Source organism: Antedon mediterranea, chromosome 5 (genome assembly GCF_964355755.1).
Source record: "Antedon mediterranea chromosome 5, ecAntMedi1.1, whole genome shotgun sequence".
NCBI lineage: Eukaryota > Metazoa > Echinodermata > Crinoidea > Comatulida > Antedonidae > Antedon > Antedon mediterranea.
The window spans coordinates 26,586,647-26,602,610 of record NC_092674.1 but is presented as its reverse complement, the minus strand read 5'-3'; the positions used below and the strand labels follow the sequence as shown (position 1 = coordinate 26,602,610).

Below are 15,964 nucleotides of genomic sequence, written 5' to 3'. Positions count from 1 at the left end.
GTTGTTAACCTTCCATAGATGACACAAACGGAATTACGGAAGAGCACGCAGTCACTACGACGTTGTCCCCGAAGGTTTCATTCACCAGCAGAATAAGATAGTTGGGCCCTCCCAGAGGAATCATGATCTGTCCTCCCTTTTCAGCTACATCCTGACAGTGGTTTAAAGTCTGGTAAAGACAAATCAACCAGACCAAAGCATTCTATCAACAAGAAATGTCTTTCTAACCCTTCACATTGAATATACCGGTAATCGGATAATCCACCGTATACATTGTGGTGAGACGCTAGTGAGACAGTAGTGAGACCAGGCAGCAGATACATCATGAAATTGAGTTTATTTATTGGCACCCAGGGACAGGTACTGTCAACAAGTTAATTAATGAAAACTCACTGGTTCTATAATCTAAATCATTCTTAAATGATTATAAATTATATGTATAATGTTTAGTTTTAAACAATCTGAAATAAAAATAACTGGAGAGCCAGCAACAGTCAGTTACTTAAAAAATGGAGGATTTTTTAATAAATTATATTTCTTAACATGTCTTATGTCTAACAATGTGTACTCAGTGGGATTCGAACATGTGTCTTCTTAGTAACAGGCAATAATTTCATCTGTAAAACAGTACAATATCACAAATTTTACATTACGTACTGTACTTTCAAAATCTGTGGATTTAATATATATTTGTAGTACACATAATGGTTTGTCATTTTTATTTCTTTTATGAACAATTTTAACCAATATCATCATCAGGTCAAGTGTCATAAACAATTAAAAATCTTTTATCAGCGGTATTTCTCCATCAATGGCCCTAAAACCTCTTGTCCGTTTTAGAATATTTAATATGAAAACAACATGTTTTTGATATAACAAGAAGTCGCCATAATAACAGCCATGTGTTTAACATAAGGGCCAAATTAACGTAGCTGTTTAAAAATTCAAAAATAAATTTTAACGGTCTCATCATTATGAGTAGTGATATAAGGGGCGATATAAGATACGAACCCTTTATTTATAAATTATCACGAACATTGTCATTCTGTGGTTGAACTCTTGGTCATTGCCCAACAGAGTTCTAACCAAAGATTGTGAAAATGATATCAAAATTATGGTTTTATTTTTATTGAAAACGTACAAACATACGGAATTGTTTAGTAGAGAAATGTATAAGTGTAAAAGTACATATGTTAATTATTTCCTAAGCCCCTTCCATACTAGGCCTTTACATGTTTATATACCCCTTCATTGTCCCCAAACAGACCCTCAACATGGAGAACTTCCTTCGGGACATGAGGGGCCTAGAATGAGTTTGCTTCCAAATTCCCAAGCGAAGTTTGCGGATATTCACAAATTGGTAGCACCATTCATAACAATTACTTAATTTTCACTAATTCTTATCAAAACTTTGACAAACCTCTAAAGAATATTTAAATTCCACCCTCTCCTTAAAAAGCAGACAAATAATAACGTTAATGGATTATATCAGAGTTTGAAATTAACCAGAAGTATCATATGGGTAAAAGGTCAATTACCAGGGGTAAAAATGAACAAAAAATTAGTAATTTAATTAGGAAAGATCACAACATTACATGAACAATTTAATAAATAATTTACCTCCCTTGCTGAAATTATAATTTGTTTGGTTTGCGCAACAATACTGAGAATTTTTAAAAAGTAGACATATCGTCTATCAAACAATTTGCTTCACAGAAGCAAACTACAATATTGCAATGTCGCGTTTTTTTTTCATTTCAAAACCGCTTAAAGTTTTTAATATTATCACTAAAAGTATCTTTATCATATTTCTAAATTAATTTAAAGTATGTTTAAAAATTCATTTGAATTAACTATGTGGCGCCAAGTATGCGCTAGGGCTTAAATATCCAACTATGCAGTTGAAAGCTATTTCCTTGAGTCTCTGCCCCTACAGAAAACTTCCTCGACTTTTACACTATCCACAAAGTACATGATACTGTAGGGACGGATGCTTAAAAGGAATGTGGGCTTCAACAGTTAGTATAAGGTAACATAATGACCTTTTTATATTAATAAACGATAATTAGCTTGGTGAAAAAAATTGATGAACATTCTTTAAAAAAATTCAAATTATGTACAGTAGTATGGTCAAAAGTTGTGTTTGTTACTTGCTTTGAGAGGTGTGCACTAATAATAGGTAGCGGCCTACACTGCATTAAGCTCCATTTACACCATCAAACTTTATGTGACAAAAAAATGTGATGTGCTTATATATGGAAATGATGATGGTCATATTACTACCATTTTTGGGCACATCACTACCATATTTGGGCAAATCACTACCATTTTTGGGCACATCACTACCATTTTTGGGCATATCACTACCATATTTGGGCACATCACGGTTTTTTGTCAAACTAGTTTGATATAGTGTAGACAGAGCTTTAGATTAAAAAACAAGCTATTTAATAAATTTTGGGTATCCACTATGAGGTGTCAAGACTGTAAGCTTGGTTCACATGCGATGGGTCATCTGAAACGTAACTTGTGATTGGTCAACTTACATCCATTATATTGTTGAATTTTCATACAAGTGGAAAGCAAACTGGCAGGCAGACTCAACTGGACCTACCGCGATGTGAAACAAATTTACATTTTATTCTATTATAATTTAAGCATCCTATCCTAAACGTCATACTTTAATTATTAAATAATTCCCAAAAGAAATCTCATCACTTCTTTCTTAACATTTAACTTCCTAGTATAAACAATTTTCTTGATTACTTTCTTAACTTTATCTGCATCACAAGTATTTTTATGGTGATCAGATCACAAGAACATTCTCAACATCCTTGTAAAAGCTGTCCCCAGTGCGCTTAAAGGACCTTAACTTAGGAAATGAGTTAGCAAACTAAACTAGAATCTTGCGCGAAATTAACAAACTGACAAATATTGGAAAATTGTTCAAATGTAAATATTGTGTAAGTGAAGGTTACTGTATATTTGGATCTGGCCAATCGAATTAAAAGCTCTACACTATCAAACTATTTTGATGTGCCCAAATATGGTAGCGATATGCCCAAATATGGTAGAGAAATGCCATCATTATGTCCATAATGGGCACATCACATATTTTTTTTACATAAAGTTTGATAGTGTACACAGAGCCTAACTTTTTTACTTAATAAAATCAGAAAAAAGAAAATGGGAAATTCCAAAAGCGCAATGCTCCAGCTTTTTTTAGTTTTGTTGAAATAAAGTACAAAAACGTTTTGTTCTGTCACGGAATTAGTTTTCAATCAAGTACTCTGCAGAATGTTTAATCATTTCCCAACAAATCTCAACAAATAAACATTAAACTGTTTCAATTTAAACGTGTTCATTTATTTTTTTCCATATATGGATATTTCCGTTATTTGTCAGTATTTATTAAAATTTCTGTAGGTGGATGACAAGTTTGTTTCAAACTGCTGACAAACTGATTTGAGTAAAGAAAACAATTTGTCAAATCAAATAAATTCTGTAAAATTTTTGAAACAAAAAAAAAAGAAATAAGGAACTGTCGAAAAATGTTAAATATGAAAGTTAATTAAATATTTCATTAAGCAATTAAATTTTTTAGGTCTGTTTCCGATTATTAAAGGCTAAAAGTGAATGATGTATATTAAAAATAAATGAGAATAAAGCATAGTTAGGATTGATTTAGTAAATGAATAAGCGAATTAAAGATTAAAATGGATATAATTGAAAAAAAAAATAAAAAATTTGTAAATTAAATGGGTAAAATTATAAACAATAGATGAAAGAATGTAAATTTGTGAAGTAAAAAATTGAAAATTATTAATGAAAGAAAGAATTCATTGATAAATTGTTAAATTAATGGATTAATTATAAATAAAATTAATAAAAATAGATAAATGGTTACAGCAATACATGGATATCAAACTGAAAGAAGGAACATGAATTAAATTGCTGTTGTAGATCGTTACAATTTTATTCAAGTGTTTTTTCGGTAGATACCCAAAATACATCAAAAACTTTCATTCAATTTCACACTTCAAATAATAAAGAACTATTATCAGTCATCCGTACGATGACCTGTGCTACCGCTGACACCTACTGTTCCTGAAAATCGCCAACTAAATTACTTTTCATCGTCGTTCATGGTGTGATAATAACCGCCTTGAAAGAGTGAAGGTACAAGCATTTTACGCCTGTTTCTAATTATCATGTGAACATAAAAATTCTATCAAACAGCTGTATTCTTAAAACAAGATTGCTATGGGCAGTCTACTAGGAATGTTTAAAAACATCTTTCTCATTCCAGCACTTATGCAAAATTAAATTTTAATTTCAATTATTTAAACAGGACAAAGCCACACAGACTGTTTAAACATCTGCTGCCCTCAGTAGTTCAGCTAAGGTCATTTTTGACTTGATTAGTCTTGTTAAAAAGTTTGTACAATTGTTCTTTGAAATTTACACAGATTTAATTTAGATTATGCTGCATCCTAAGGCATTGTATGTCCTCCGATGTTAATCAATTTGTTCGTGAGACAAAGACTTTGAATTTGCAAAACATTTCAATCGTTTGTATAAACAGATTCAGGAATTTCATTATTAAAAATGTGTAAATGAATTCACATCAGTTAATCAGTTTAACAGTATACACATTGTTATTGTGTTTTTTCCAATAGATTCATATCATATTCATAGGCCTAGTTTATAACAATATACTGGCTGTTTTACTTTATCGTTTTGATTTAGCTTTTTGCTTTTTTGTATCTCCATTGAGATCCAGCCACTGATATCTACAGCATTGTCATTTTTTCAGTGCTTATTTTATTTGTATCTCCATTGAGATCCAGCCCATGATACCAGGCTGCATTGTCATTCCACCCCCCCCCCCCCCAGTAATTTACTTTTATATTATGATTATTAGATAATTTAGACTACAAACTTTGTCATTATATATACTGTATTCAAATTGCTACACAGCCTTTATTTCATAAAATTAATTTTCTAATGTATTTCTAATGTCAACCTACATAATTTCATAACTAATGTTTTAAATTTTGTAATATACATTTTGATATCGTAATGTAAACAAGTTAACCACAAACCAAAACCACTAAAATAATTCGACCATAAAACTGATGCAAGGGCATGCCACCAACTTTGCCCTTTGCAAGCCCCTCTGGTTTAGGGTCCTTGAAGTCATCATTGGGTCATTACTGCCGCAACATAAGAGGAAAGCCAGTCATTTGTCGGCACCAATATCAATAAATTTTGTTATCATGTTTGTACGTTGCACAAGACGTTCATTTTTAAAGTTGATATTAAACAGACGATCAGTTCTTTCCACGAGGAAATATAATTTGTGTAACGTCGTAGAACATCTTCTATAATTTATTTTTCATCAACGTTTTAATGTTGTTAAGATATGTACTCATGTCTTTAAATAAAATCAATGGCATTCTTCCCTTGAACCAAGGAAATAATTAATAACATTAAATTTTTGCTGGATACAAGAAATTATATCTATGATTATTAAATTAGCCAGATTTTACTGTGTATTATCATAGAGATATTATTATAGTTAAACTCTGCAACAATTTGTATATATTGTTCTGTGTATTATCAGTTAATGCTTGTTTTTGTTATATACTAACCAAACTCTGCTATCTTGTATACTGTAATTTGAATAAACTGATGACGCCACAAAAATCTGTTATTTTCTAAATTAAATATGCATGCTAATTAATTACTCAAATTAACCTAATTGTCGCTTTGTTAAAAACTATAAATATGAAACCTGTAAATCAGATATTTTGTAATGAGAGTAATTAATGTTACATTTCTGCTTCATTAGTCTTCAAGATCCAGAAGTCTGTCAGAAGCAGACAATAAACCTGGTATAAAGCCAGACTACATGATTAGTTCTTCTACATCGTGAACTGAACTAGACTTAAAAAAAACTACTTTTTTTTGTTTTCCAAAGTATAAACCAACTTTAGACATCCTTGTGGTAGACAAGAGTTAGGGCAGGCGGCAACTGAATTAATCTCAGTGCCCGCACACTGAACCTAGGCCAGACAATTACTCCATGCTTCTAAAATTTACATCATCAGGACACTTGGCTCACAAGTAGAGGTATTCAATATCTCTGTGCTAGGCTAGAAGATTCTAGGCTAAATTCAGGCATCATTAAACACATGCTGTACTATATATTTATGAGGCTATACGCAATGATCATGTTACCCATGGTGGGCTAAATATCTAAACGATATCTGTTTTGTTACATTTTGCATACTTGAAACATAGCCAATAATATCCATAGTAACAACATGGAAATTTCAAACACCCAAGTATCAATGCTAAATAAACGCAACAGAATATTCAAGTTGGAAACAAAATCCCGAGCTGAGCAAATAAAAACCTGCTGATTTTAGTTGTGTATTGACTGCAAGTTTATGAATTGTAACTAAATATGCACGTTAACATAAATAATTTAAACAACTAATTGTCGAAACCAACGGCTATATTCATTTGCCGCAAAAATTTGAACAGCTATTCAAAACAAAGCCAACGAGAAAAAGTACCATTTTTTGTTGGTAATCAACATTTTTTTATGTATTATTTAAAAAGATTGTGCATCTTATCTGTATAGTGACATTATTTTTCATAATATAGTTATTCATTTTAACTGGGAAAGGAAGGGGAAACTTTTAAATGAAATGATGACATTTTGAAGTGGTATTTATTAAATAAAGGGGGAAGGAAAGACATATATTGGAAGTTGACAAACTTGATACATGGTTTACAAATCTAGATAAACACACAAACTGGTAATTTATTTCAAGATTAGACCACGAGCAAAATTAGTTCCTGTATTCTCAATCAGAACGCATCCTGACTGCCAACATTAATTAAAAGTAACAAAAGATATCTATTGAAAATCAGCAACAACCACGAGTAAGTTAAAGATTATGTATGAGGATTGGTTGATATCAATCAAGCTTTTTCGATTTGATTAGTAGAAAAAGTTTGGTTTGGGCTAGAAATTAAGATTTGAGATTGATGAAGAACAGCCATTTTAGGATTTTATCTCCATGTGATTTTATTAACAGAAAGACAGTTTGGAAGTGGAGAAACAAAATCTAGATACCAGTTAATTTAATTGATGAAGAACAGGCATATCTTTTGAACATGGTGAGGATTGCATTCATTTGTTTTGTAAGAAATTAAAGTTACTAGTTGCAGAGTGAAGAAACCATATCTGTTGCATTGTTGGATTGCATCAATTTTCTTTGTAGAAATTAAGGTACCAGTTGCAGAGTGAAGAAAACATATTTGTTGCATTGTGTGATTATGTCAATTGGTCACTATATTCCAGTTCATGATAGATAGATGAAAACCCGTTTTATTAGTTGCATAAATGTTAATTATGAACTAGATACGAGTTCATGATGATGATGAAAAACTAGCAAATTTGTTGCATTTTAGAATATGCCAGTCTGCGATTGATGGCTCACACACAGGTCATTCTGTTTATAGTTTGGGTTTAAATTTTCACATAATATTTTCTGTATCAACTGCAGTTAATATGCAGTGAAGTGGACTTTGTTGATAAAATTGGATACAGCATTGCAATGAAGTGAAGTAATAAAGCTGTGCTGCTTACCTTGAATTGAGACTTGGACGATGAGATTTCTGGAAACTGTGCCATCGGATACGAGTTCGTTTAGCACTGTTAAAATTAAAATTGAAGAAAAAACAAATTACATCAAAGTACAATGATTCTATAAGTTTACATGAAGGTACAGACGTATAGTACAATAAACAATTAAAACAACTATGTTAGTATGATTGATAAAAGTAAAAGGTAGTGTAGGCCTTACATTTATTTAATGGAAGATTTGGATTTTGAAAAGTGATGTGATGGATTGAGGAATGATGCCTAGGTAAGCTAGGAAAGGCCGGGAATATGAATTTAGCAACCATTATGGGGTTGACCAACGACCTTAAAGTCAATAAACTGGTCATTTATTGAAGAAAAATACGGATGTGGTTCTTTCGATCAGGATAATCAACAAAATTGAATAGCTTTAGGGGACTCTGCTTGCATAAACACAACAACGTATGTCTGAACCCGTCTAAGTTATTAAATATCCTATCGTTAATATTTTTATGCAAGTTTGAAAGTGCACTATGGAAATATAAACAAGACCTAGCCTATTGTATCTTATTACAAGACCACAAACTAATGATAAACAAAGAAACCACAGTTCTGTATCCAAACCATCACTGTACTGCTTAAGTAATTCCCAAAGTCCAGTTTATTGGATAAAGTTTCAGAGTATGACATCACGAGAAACCTCCAGTGTCAAAAATCACCATTAAACTTCCATAGAATGGAGTTCAATGAAGTGTACAATGACATCATGAGAAATAGTGTAGGGAGCAACAAACTTTTGAAATTGAACAATACTGTACAGTACATCAGTAACAACAATACAGATTCAAATTCTAAGACATACAGTATCGTTTCCATTAATTTAATTTTAATCCACAAATCTCTAAAGATATTTATTCAAGTATTTTTCCAGAAATATTAAGTATACCCAAGATATCTTTCCTTAAAAAATTATCCAAGATCATTTTCCACAAAACTCAGATATATCCAATGATCCTTTTTTCATTTCATGAAAGATTCTTATCTAAAACAGCTTGGATACTGGTATTATATCCAATATTCTTTATATTATATTCATGAAAACTAAGAATATTCAAGATCCCTTTTTCATTAAACTTGTACAGTATTCAAGATTAGATACTCACAAGATTTAAAAACTATGAAATGATCATATATAAAGCATATGGTTGGTACTAAAGAGGTAATTGTGGGTGGCAAGACATCTAAGCAGAACTATACTACTAGCAGGGTGGGTGCTAGATAAAATTAAGATGAACTTGGAAAAAAATTTGAACCCTGAAACACGAATATTGACCTCCGAATCAGCATCCATGTTGGTTTAATTTGACCTCTATCACCTAAGCCTCCATGTCGACTCTGTTGGATTGTAAACGCTTGCCCACAGTGCTTGACAGATTCTAGTTACAAGCCCACAGCAACCAGCCCAGGTCAACATGACCTAGTAAACAGAACCAGGTCAGTTGACCTGGTCATGTTGTGGTGTTGGGGAAATACAACTGGGTATTGGTGCTACCAGGAAGCTGTGACCAAACTACATATTCCTGGGAAGCCTATGTAATGCATTGTAGCAACAGCTGGGAAATGTAAGTATAGGTTTCACTTTTAATTATGAATGGCATCTAAGATGAATTAAAATATGAACATTTTTAAAACCATGGACAAACCTCCATGCTAAAACTAACAATACAGTTACTACTACTACTGTATAGCCTAAAATATGTTCCTTCATGTTCAAACTCAATATTGTAACACCACTTGTGAAATCTTACCATAAATGAAGAAGTATATCTAGATCACAAAGCAGTAGGGGTGGATGTAAAAAAGGGTACTTTGTATACAGAGGTATTTCAGATAGGTGCGGTGAAATTAGGCTTGGTGTAAAAGGCATTAAAACAAGCATTAGGCTGGATGGAAGACATTGACAGTGGGTGTCTAGCACATATGCTATTCCTAATACAACAAGGACTAGAAATATATTTACCAAAAGTTAACTACCTCATGTTGTGAAGGGCAATCTTATATTTCATATCCATTACAGGAAATAAAATATATCATACAATTGCTACATATTATCAAAACCATAGTTTAATATACAGTATTTGATAATAACATTATATACTGTACTTGCTATGGCTTTAACATATAAATATTTATATAGTATTGGAGTACCAAGTTTCTATTTCTATGTATCTTTGTAAACACATGTTTAAAGGTTGATAAAGATCTGAAATAAAATTAGATTTAAAAAATGCATTTTTACCTTGCGTGCCTGGTCAAAGAGCTCCCAACACCTGAATCACGGCGTTCACGGAACTCTGCACCTTGTTCTTCTCTTAGCTCATCTAAGGAACCATTTGTATCCATTCCACTACAGGATGAAACGCCTTCTATTCCAGTATCTCCATCAGTGGATTTCTCCATGAGGTCTACACTCGGCGTCAGAAGTGGTGAGGGGAATGGAGAGGCTGACGGAGAGGGCACAGGGGACGGCAATGGGGAGACAGCCGGAGAATGGAATGGCGAGACTTCTGACCCGTGTGACAAAGACAGTTGCGATGACACTGAAGACATACTACTATCACCTAAAGTAATAAAAACCATTTATAGATATAGAACTGTATTAATATCACTTTCATATTCAAAAGATGACCTTTGACACAACTATGTAAATAACAGTAGTTTTTATTGTATAGTGTATTATCAGTTGCATACTAAAACATTCAGAAAGATTTTTCAAATACTGTATAAGAAAGTAAATTTCTAAAAAATGATTTTTTTTTTGCTATTTATAAATGATATTCTAATAATGATAAAAATCTAATACTTTTATACTTACTAACTCCGAAAGTTTCTTGCATTTCATTGATGCTCTTATTTATCCCATTTAATAACATTTCAACTTCATCGTACGGATCCATACCATTTTCATTATTAAATTGTGCGTCCCCTAATTTAAACGGAGTGCTATGGACCGGTAGGCTACAACTTCGGTCTCGCTGAGGATGCTCTTCAAGATCGTCCTTATTACTAACAGACAATTGTTTAATATCTTCCAAAATACGTTGCTTCTCTGTAAAGATATCATCGTCCGATTCCATTACATACGGTTCTGACCAATCATCATCTAAATATGCTGGCGTGCTTGCGCAACGGACTCTTCGTCCACCAAGATGCTGTAGTTTATAAATTTCGGATTTCAGATCGTTTTCAAAACATTCCTCGTAAATATCCGAGTAATTATCTAAACTAGTGTTGCCCTCTCCTGGTACGTTATCGTAAAAACTACCCGTTCTACGACGATGGCAAAACAACGAATCATCAAGTTCATCCTCAGACTGCGACGAACTTGATTTTCTTATTGTTTCATGTTTTAGAGTTTGACTTTTTTCGTTAAAATTTGTCGCATTGTCCGTAGGTTCTTTATCTCCTGTTAATGTTTCTTCACTATCAACCATATTTTCGTTTAAATTATTTTCAGAATCTTTTTTCAAAGCGCCCAGTTTACGATTTAGAACGGGTGAGCTGGGCTCCGAGAACACTCTACCAAATCTCTTTGAACGATCTCGACTTTCAAGAGTACTATTAGATCGTCTTACAGTTGCGGTAGATTTCAAATGTGCTTTTTGCGCTGCTTCAACGTCTATGCATTTATATATTTCAATTCGCGATTGAAAATCCTGAGAATCAACTGGACTTACTGGTGCACTGATTTTCAACGTACCACTGTGATGTTTTTTCCGCAAACTTCCACCACGCCTTGATTTGAAACTATCTAATCGTTTGAGAAAACTTTTTGCACTTGTCATTTTGTCCTCTTGTTTTTGAGAATTATTGTTAATAACCATTATTTTCTTATTTGATGGTTTTATCTCAATAACAGCATTTCGAGGTGCGCCATTAACAGGTGAAAACGGCGGTGAAAGACTTTTCGGGGATGTGGGACTAATTGGAAATTGAGGAAATAATGGTGAATCTTGTGCAAATGTTGGAGAGAATGATTTATGTGAAATTGCCGGACTTTCGTGGCTACTTGCGCTGGAGTACCCGCCAGTATGTTCACTGTCGCTGGTCATACTTTCGCGACTACTGCTTTCAATGTTCGTGCTTGTGTTTGGTGAGCCCTCTTGTGACTGATAACTACAAGAATCTCTTGGTGAAACAAATACGGCATCCTCTGCCAATTTGCGAGACCAACGCCGACTGCTCCTCTGAAAATGCCACTTGTCACTAATTGCACACTGGTCCTCCTCATCAGAATCGTCACCCTATTTAAAAAAAGAAAAAAATTAAGGTAAAGAAAAACAATATTTTAGTGAGTTTGCCAACACCCACAAGAAAAATATTATATCAAGCCCATAGCCAGGATTTTTATAAAGTGGTTTTTTTTTTTATAAAAGAGATACAAATTGCAATTACCATCACTTCCGCTATCTCTAGTTTAAAAAGGGCTCTTAATCGAAAAGAGAAGTTTGTTCAAACAATTGTTCCCCCCCCCCCCCACTCCCATGACTACCACTGTACGTCTTGATTTGGTGGTACTGTACTGTAGGTGTATTTACACATCCTCATGCACAATAACGCATCAATAACCATCAAAACTCACATTATGAAACAAGAAGTCAACTAAACTCCTTACACACAATGTACTATGGTACTCAAGAATGGTACAGTACATTTATGTAATTTCAAAGTCACATAATAAAACCAATGACAATGAAATCAGGTGCAGGAAGTGATGGCAATATGGCCTCCATACATTAACACCATCTGTTTACATCAAATTATTCATATTTATAACCAATACGGTTTCAAATTACATAAAAATGATTTTATCTTTTGAAATATATTCAATCAAATTAATTTTAAAGTTTGGATTTAGTTTAATTTTGATTATAATGTTAATTTAATAATTTTAATAGAATCTTCGCGTACGATCTCTTCCTCTTCAATAAACCAGGCCAATAATTACTCCTACAAAAGTCCTTGACGATTATGTCAACCAACTTCTAACAACATCCGTTGTCCTTTACAACCTTGTTTACTCAAAAACAGTGTAAAATATCTTAAGTTAAAATAGTAAACATGCATATATTTTAGCTATAAAATTTTCCTTCTGAAATCAATTTGTTCAAGGTTGATATGCTCAATTACTCTGATTTCTACTATGCAGTGGGCATGTTTACTGTTATAGATACACAGGGAGTGGATGTGGCTAGAGAAGCCTACGGTGTCAACAAAATAGTTTCTTGAGTAGGGCTGCATTGAAGTTAGGCTGGTTAGAACCAACCAACACTAAAGCACTGTCTACACCATCAAACTTTATGTGACAAAAAAATGTGATGTGCCCATATATTGACATGATGATGTCATATCACAACCATATTTGGGAATATCACAAGTATCATATTTGGGCACATCCAACTTTTTTTTTGTCAAAACTAATTTGATAGTAGACAGAGCTTAAGTGTATTTCCACCCACCTACCCAGTACAATTATATCCTTAGATACAGAACTTGTATATCTTCCATTTAATTGTAGATGTAAGATATTACTCAGCTGCTGTATATATATATATACAGTATATATATATATATACACACAAACAGCATAGATTCTTTTTCGGTACACAAAACTTTGAGATACTGTACTTGCGTTAAAATTGTTTTAATAACAGTTTCACATTAAACTTTGTTTAAAGAACAGATATGAAGAAGGACATAGGCCTGCTTCCTACTGTATCCAGCTATATAGTAGTAAAGATAGTACTTGCACTGCAGTATTATTATTAAGAAAATCAATTTATAATTGGGAAAAAATAGTAGATGTATTGTTATTCTTCATCTTGGTAATTTACTTTATCAATTGGAAAATATAAATATTAAATTTTACTAAATCATATTAAAGTGAACCACAGAAGAAATATTGTTTTATGATGTGAAGCACTTTAAATACAGTCTCATGTCGACAGCTGTTTTTGGATTACGTGTTAAAAAACATATAGCCTGCAAGAAACGTTATAACAGGGCTGTAAAAATGTTTGGGGCCAATTAATATGGGGCACAAGTAGGGCTTTGTGTTGCCGCGCAATCCAGAGGTCGTTGTGTACTTGGAGACTTCATGATTTGAATTTAATAGGCCACTTATGGAAACATGACGTGGTATACAGTAATACATTTGTCTATTTCAAAGGGTATTTTTGTTTTCATATGGGCTGTTGTAATAAAGTTATCGACTTCAAAATCTACAGTAGTTAATATGATTATGAATAAAAAAATGAATGATCTTGTGGGTGTTAAAAATGTAATAGCGCTCACTTAATATTTTTAAAAGGTTTCATTGGGTAATACTGTGCACAAAAAAAAAAGAGCCTAGTTGAAATTATACTGGGTATAAAGAAATGATACTAGACGAACAAGGTGACCTGAACTAAAACAACATACATTTCAACAAATAACATTATAAACTCACCGTTAAACGCCTCGGAGAACTATCAATCTTCATGGTAACACACTTGTTTAGGATTTGCAGCCGCCTGAAAGACAAAATTTTAATTGGTTTTGTTTATTATTTAATATGCTATGTTTATAAGCTGGGCTTCTTATGGTACTGTGTATACTTATGGAGGAACCTCCATGGCATACTGAATGTGGGCTTAGCCAAGTCAATACTATAAAGATTGATTGCTGTTTATAATAGAGATCAACATTTAAAGATTTGAACCAAAGCCTTTTGTTTGTGAGGAAACTGACATGTATAGACAAGAAGATGATATAACCCATCCTTGACTTTGACAAAGACTTCACATAACTACTACACATACCAACAGGCAAGATAGCTAAAAATGAACCACTTATAATGCCATACAAACACTTGATAAGTGTTTAGAAAGTGTTTTAAATATACAATAGAAATGTTTAACATCTGATAAAAGCATGTATCCAGGGTTTTAATTACCAGGTCAGCTGCGGTGTTTAAATCATGAAGGAATTTAATAATGGGATAAACTATTTAAATTTAAACACAAACAAAAAGACATGCAAAGTTGATGAACTGAAATAAACATGAAGAGACAGGGTTAAAGGAATTCACTCGGTAAATCTTTCACAATGACTTCAAGTAGTATGCTGAATATAAAAAAAGTACTATTTTGGAGCTGTAACAGCAGGACTTCCCCTAAGACCCCCTCTCAAGATGAGTAGGGGGTAACCCCAGTGTAATAGTACATCACATAACTGGGCCTTCTGGGAGACCAGTCTTTGGCTGAAGAGGTTACCCAGTATAAAGAAATAATACAAAACAAAACTGTTACCTGACCTCTTTGAACACAAAAACAAGAATTTTCTGTAATGGTCCAAATTACTATTCAAAATTCAAAACTTTTCAGCAATCAGACCAAGAGTGATAAGTGACTAGTAGTATAAATCACTGTAGTATAAAATACACCTAAGTTTATACAATTCCACAAAGCTATAGTGTTCATAAACTTGACTTCTTACCTACCACAAATAGTTACTGTCAACTCCAACAAACCCGTCCAATAAAAACTGTTTATCTAATGTAAGCAACCATTAAAATACTCTTCCTGTCCTTTTGTTAGAGAGGGTTAAAAGCAGATAGTATACTAATAATAGATTTCTATGGGGTACGACAACAATACAAGCGCTGCAGTAAAATAGGTCATTTTCAATGGAGTTGTTTCTTAATAATAATCTTGAGTTTTATATTGGAACATTTGTGAAGAGACACAAGTTAAAACAATTATTAAAAAGCAAAGAAATCTATATGTACTGATAAACACTCACCGTATTGCGAACTACAACTTGTACCGTACATCACCCGATTACAATGGTATTATTTATCCATTGCTCAACAGAAAGAACACGCTGACTCAGTCAGATCAGATGCAAAAAACTTTAAAATCATACGCCTGACTTTATTCAGAATAATTAATAAGGCTTCAAACACAACAGCAGTGGCATATAAATTAAGCTTTCTCTATATCCTTAAAAGCCGAAGTTAAAATGCTTTAAATGTTATGCAGAGAGTGAGCCCATTAATCTCTTGCTTATCAATATCAGTATTAATAGGATTCTCGTAATTTTGTTTAAATACTACAAGACAACTGCATGAATGGGCACTTGATTGAAGCCGCGACAAAATCTGCACAATGATTTTAATAAAGTCCCACGCAAGCAGCTTCCTTCATATGTGAAAAGTACTAATTTTACTTCAATTTGAAGGTTGATTTGCCACAAATTGTATAC

General features: G+C 32.9%; 1 protein-coding gene across 2 annotated transcripts in view; it reads right to left on the bottom strand.

The window, feature by feature from the left end:
• LOC140050161 (rho GTPase-activating protein 7-like) overlaps positions 1 to 15,964 on the bottom strand; it is a 104,947-nt gene that overhangs the window by 16,822 nt on the left and 72,161 nt on the right. Inside the window, exons 1-5 of one of the 2 annotated variants that reach the window (XM_072095231.1) lie at positions 15,503 to 15,747; positions 14,169 to 14,232; positions 10,536 to 11,964; positions 9,960 to 10,281; positions 7,667 to 7,732 (exon numbers count right to left, since the gene is read on the bottom strand). In XM_072095231.1, the coding sequence (XP_071951332.1) occupies positions 7,667 to 7,732; positions 9,960 to 10,281; positions 10,536 to 11,964; positions 14,169 to 14,201 (1,850 nt within the window). In that variant the 5' untranslated portion in view covers positions 14,202 to 14,232; positions 15,503 to 15,747. Of the gene's footprint in view, positions 1 to 7,666; positions 7,733 to 9,959; positions 10,282 to 10,535; positions 11,965 to 14,168; positions 14,233 to 15,502; positions 15,748 to 15,964 lie in introns of those variants that run through there. The other variant, XM_072095230.1, reaches the window with a different exon arrangement.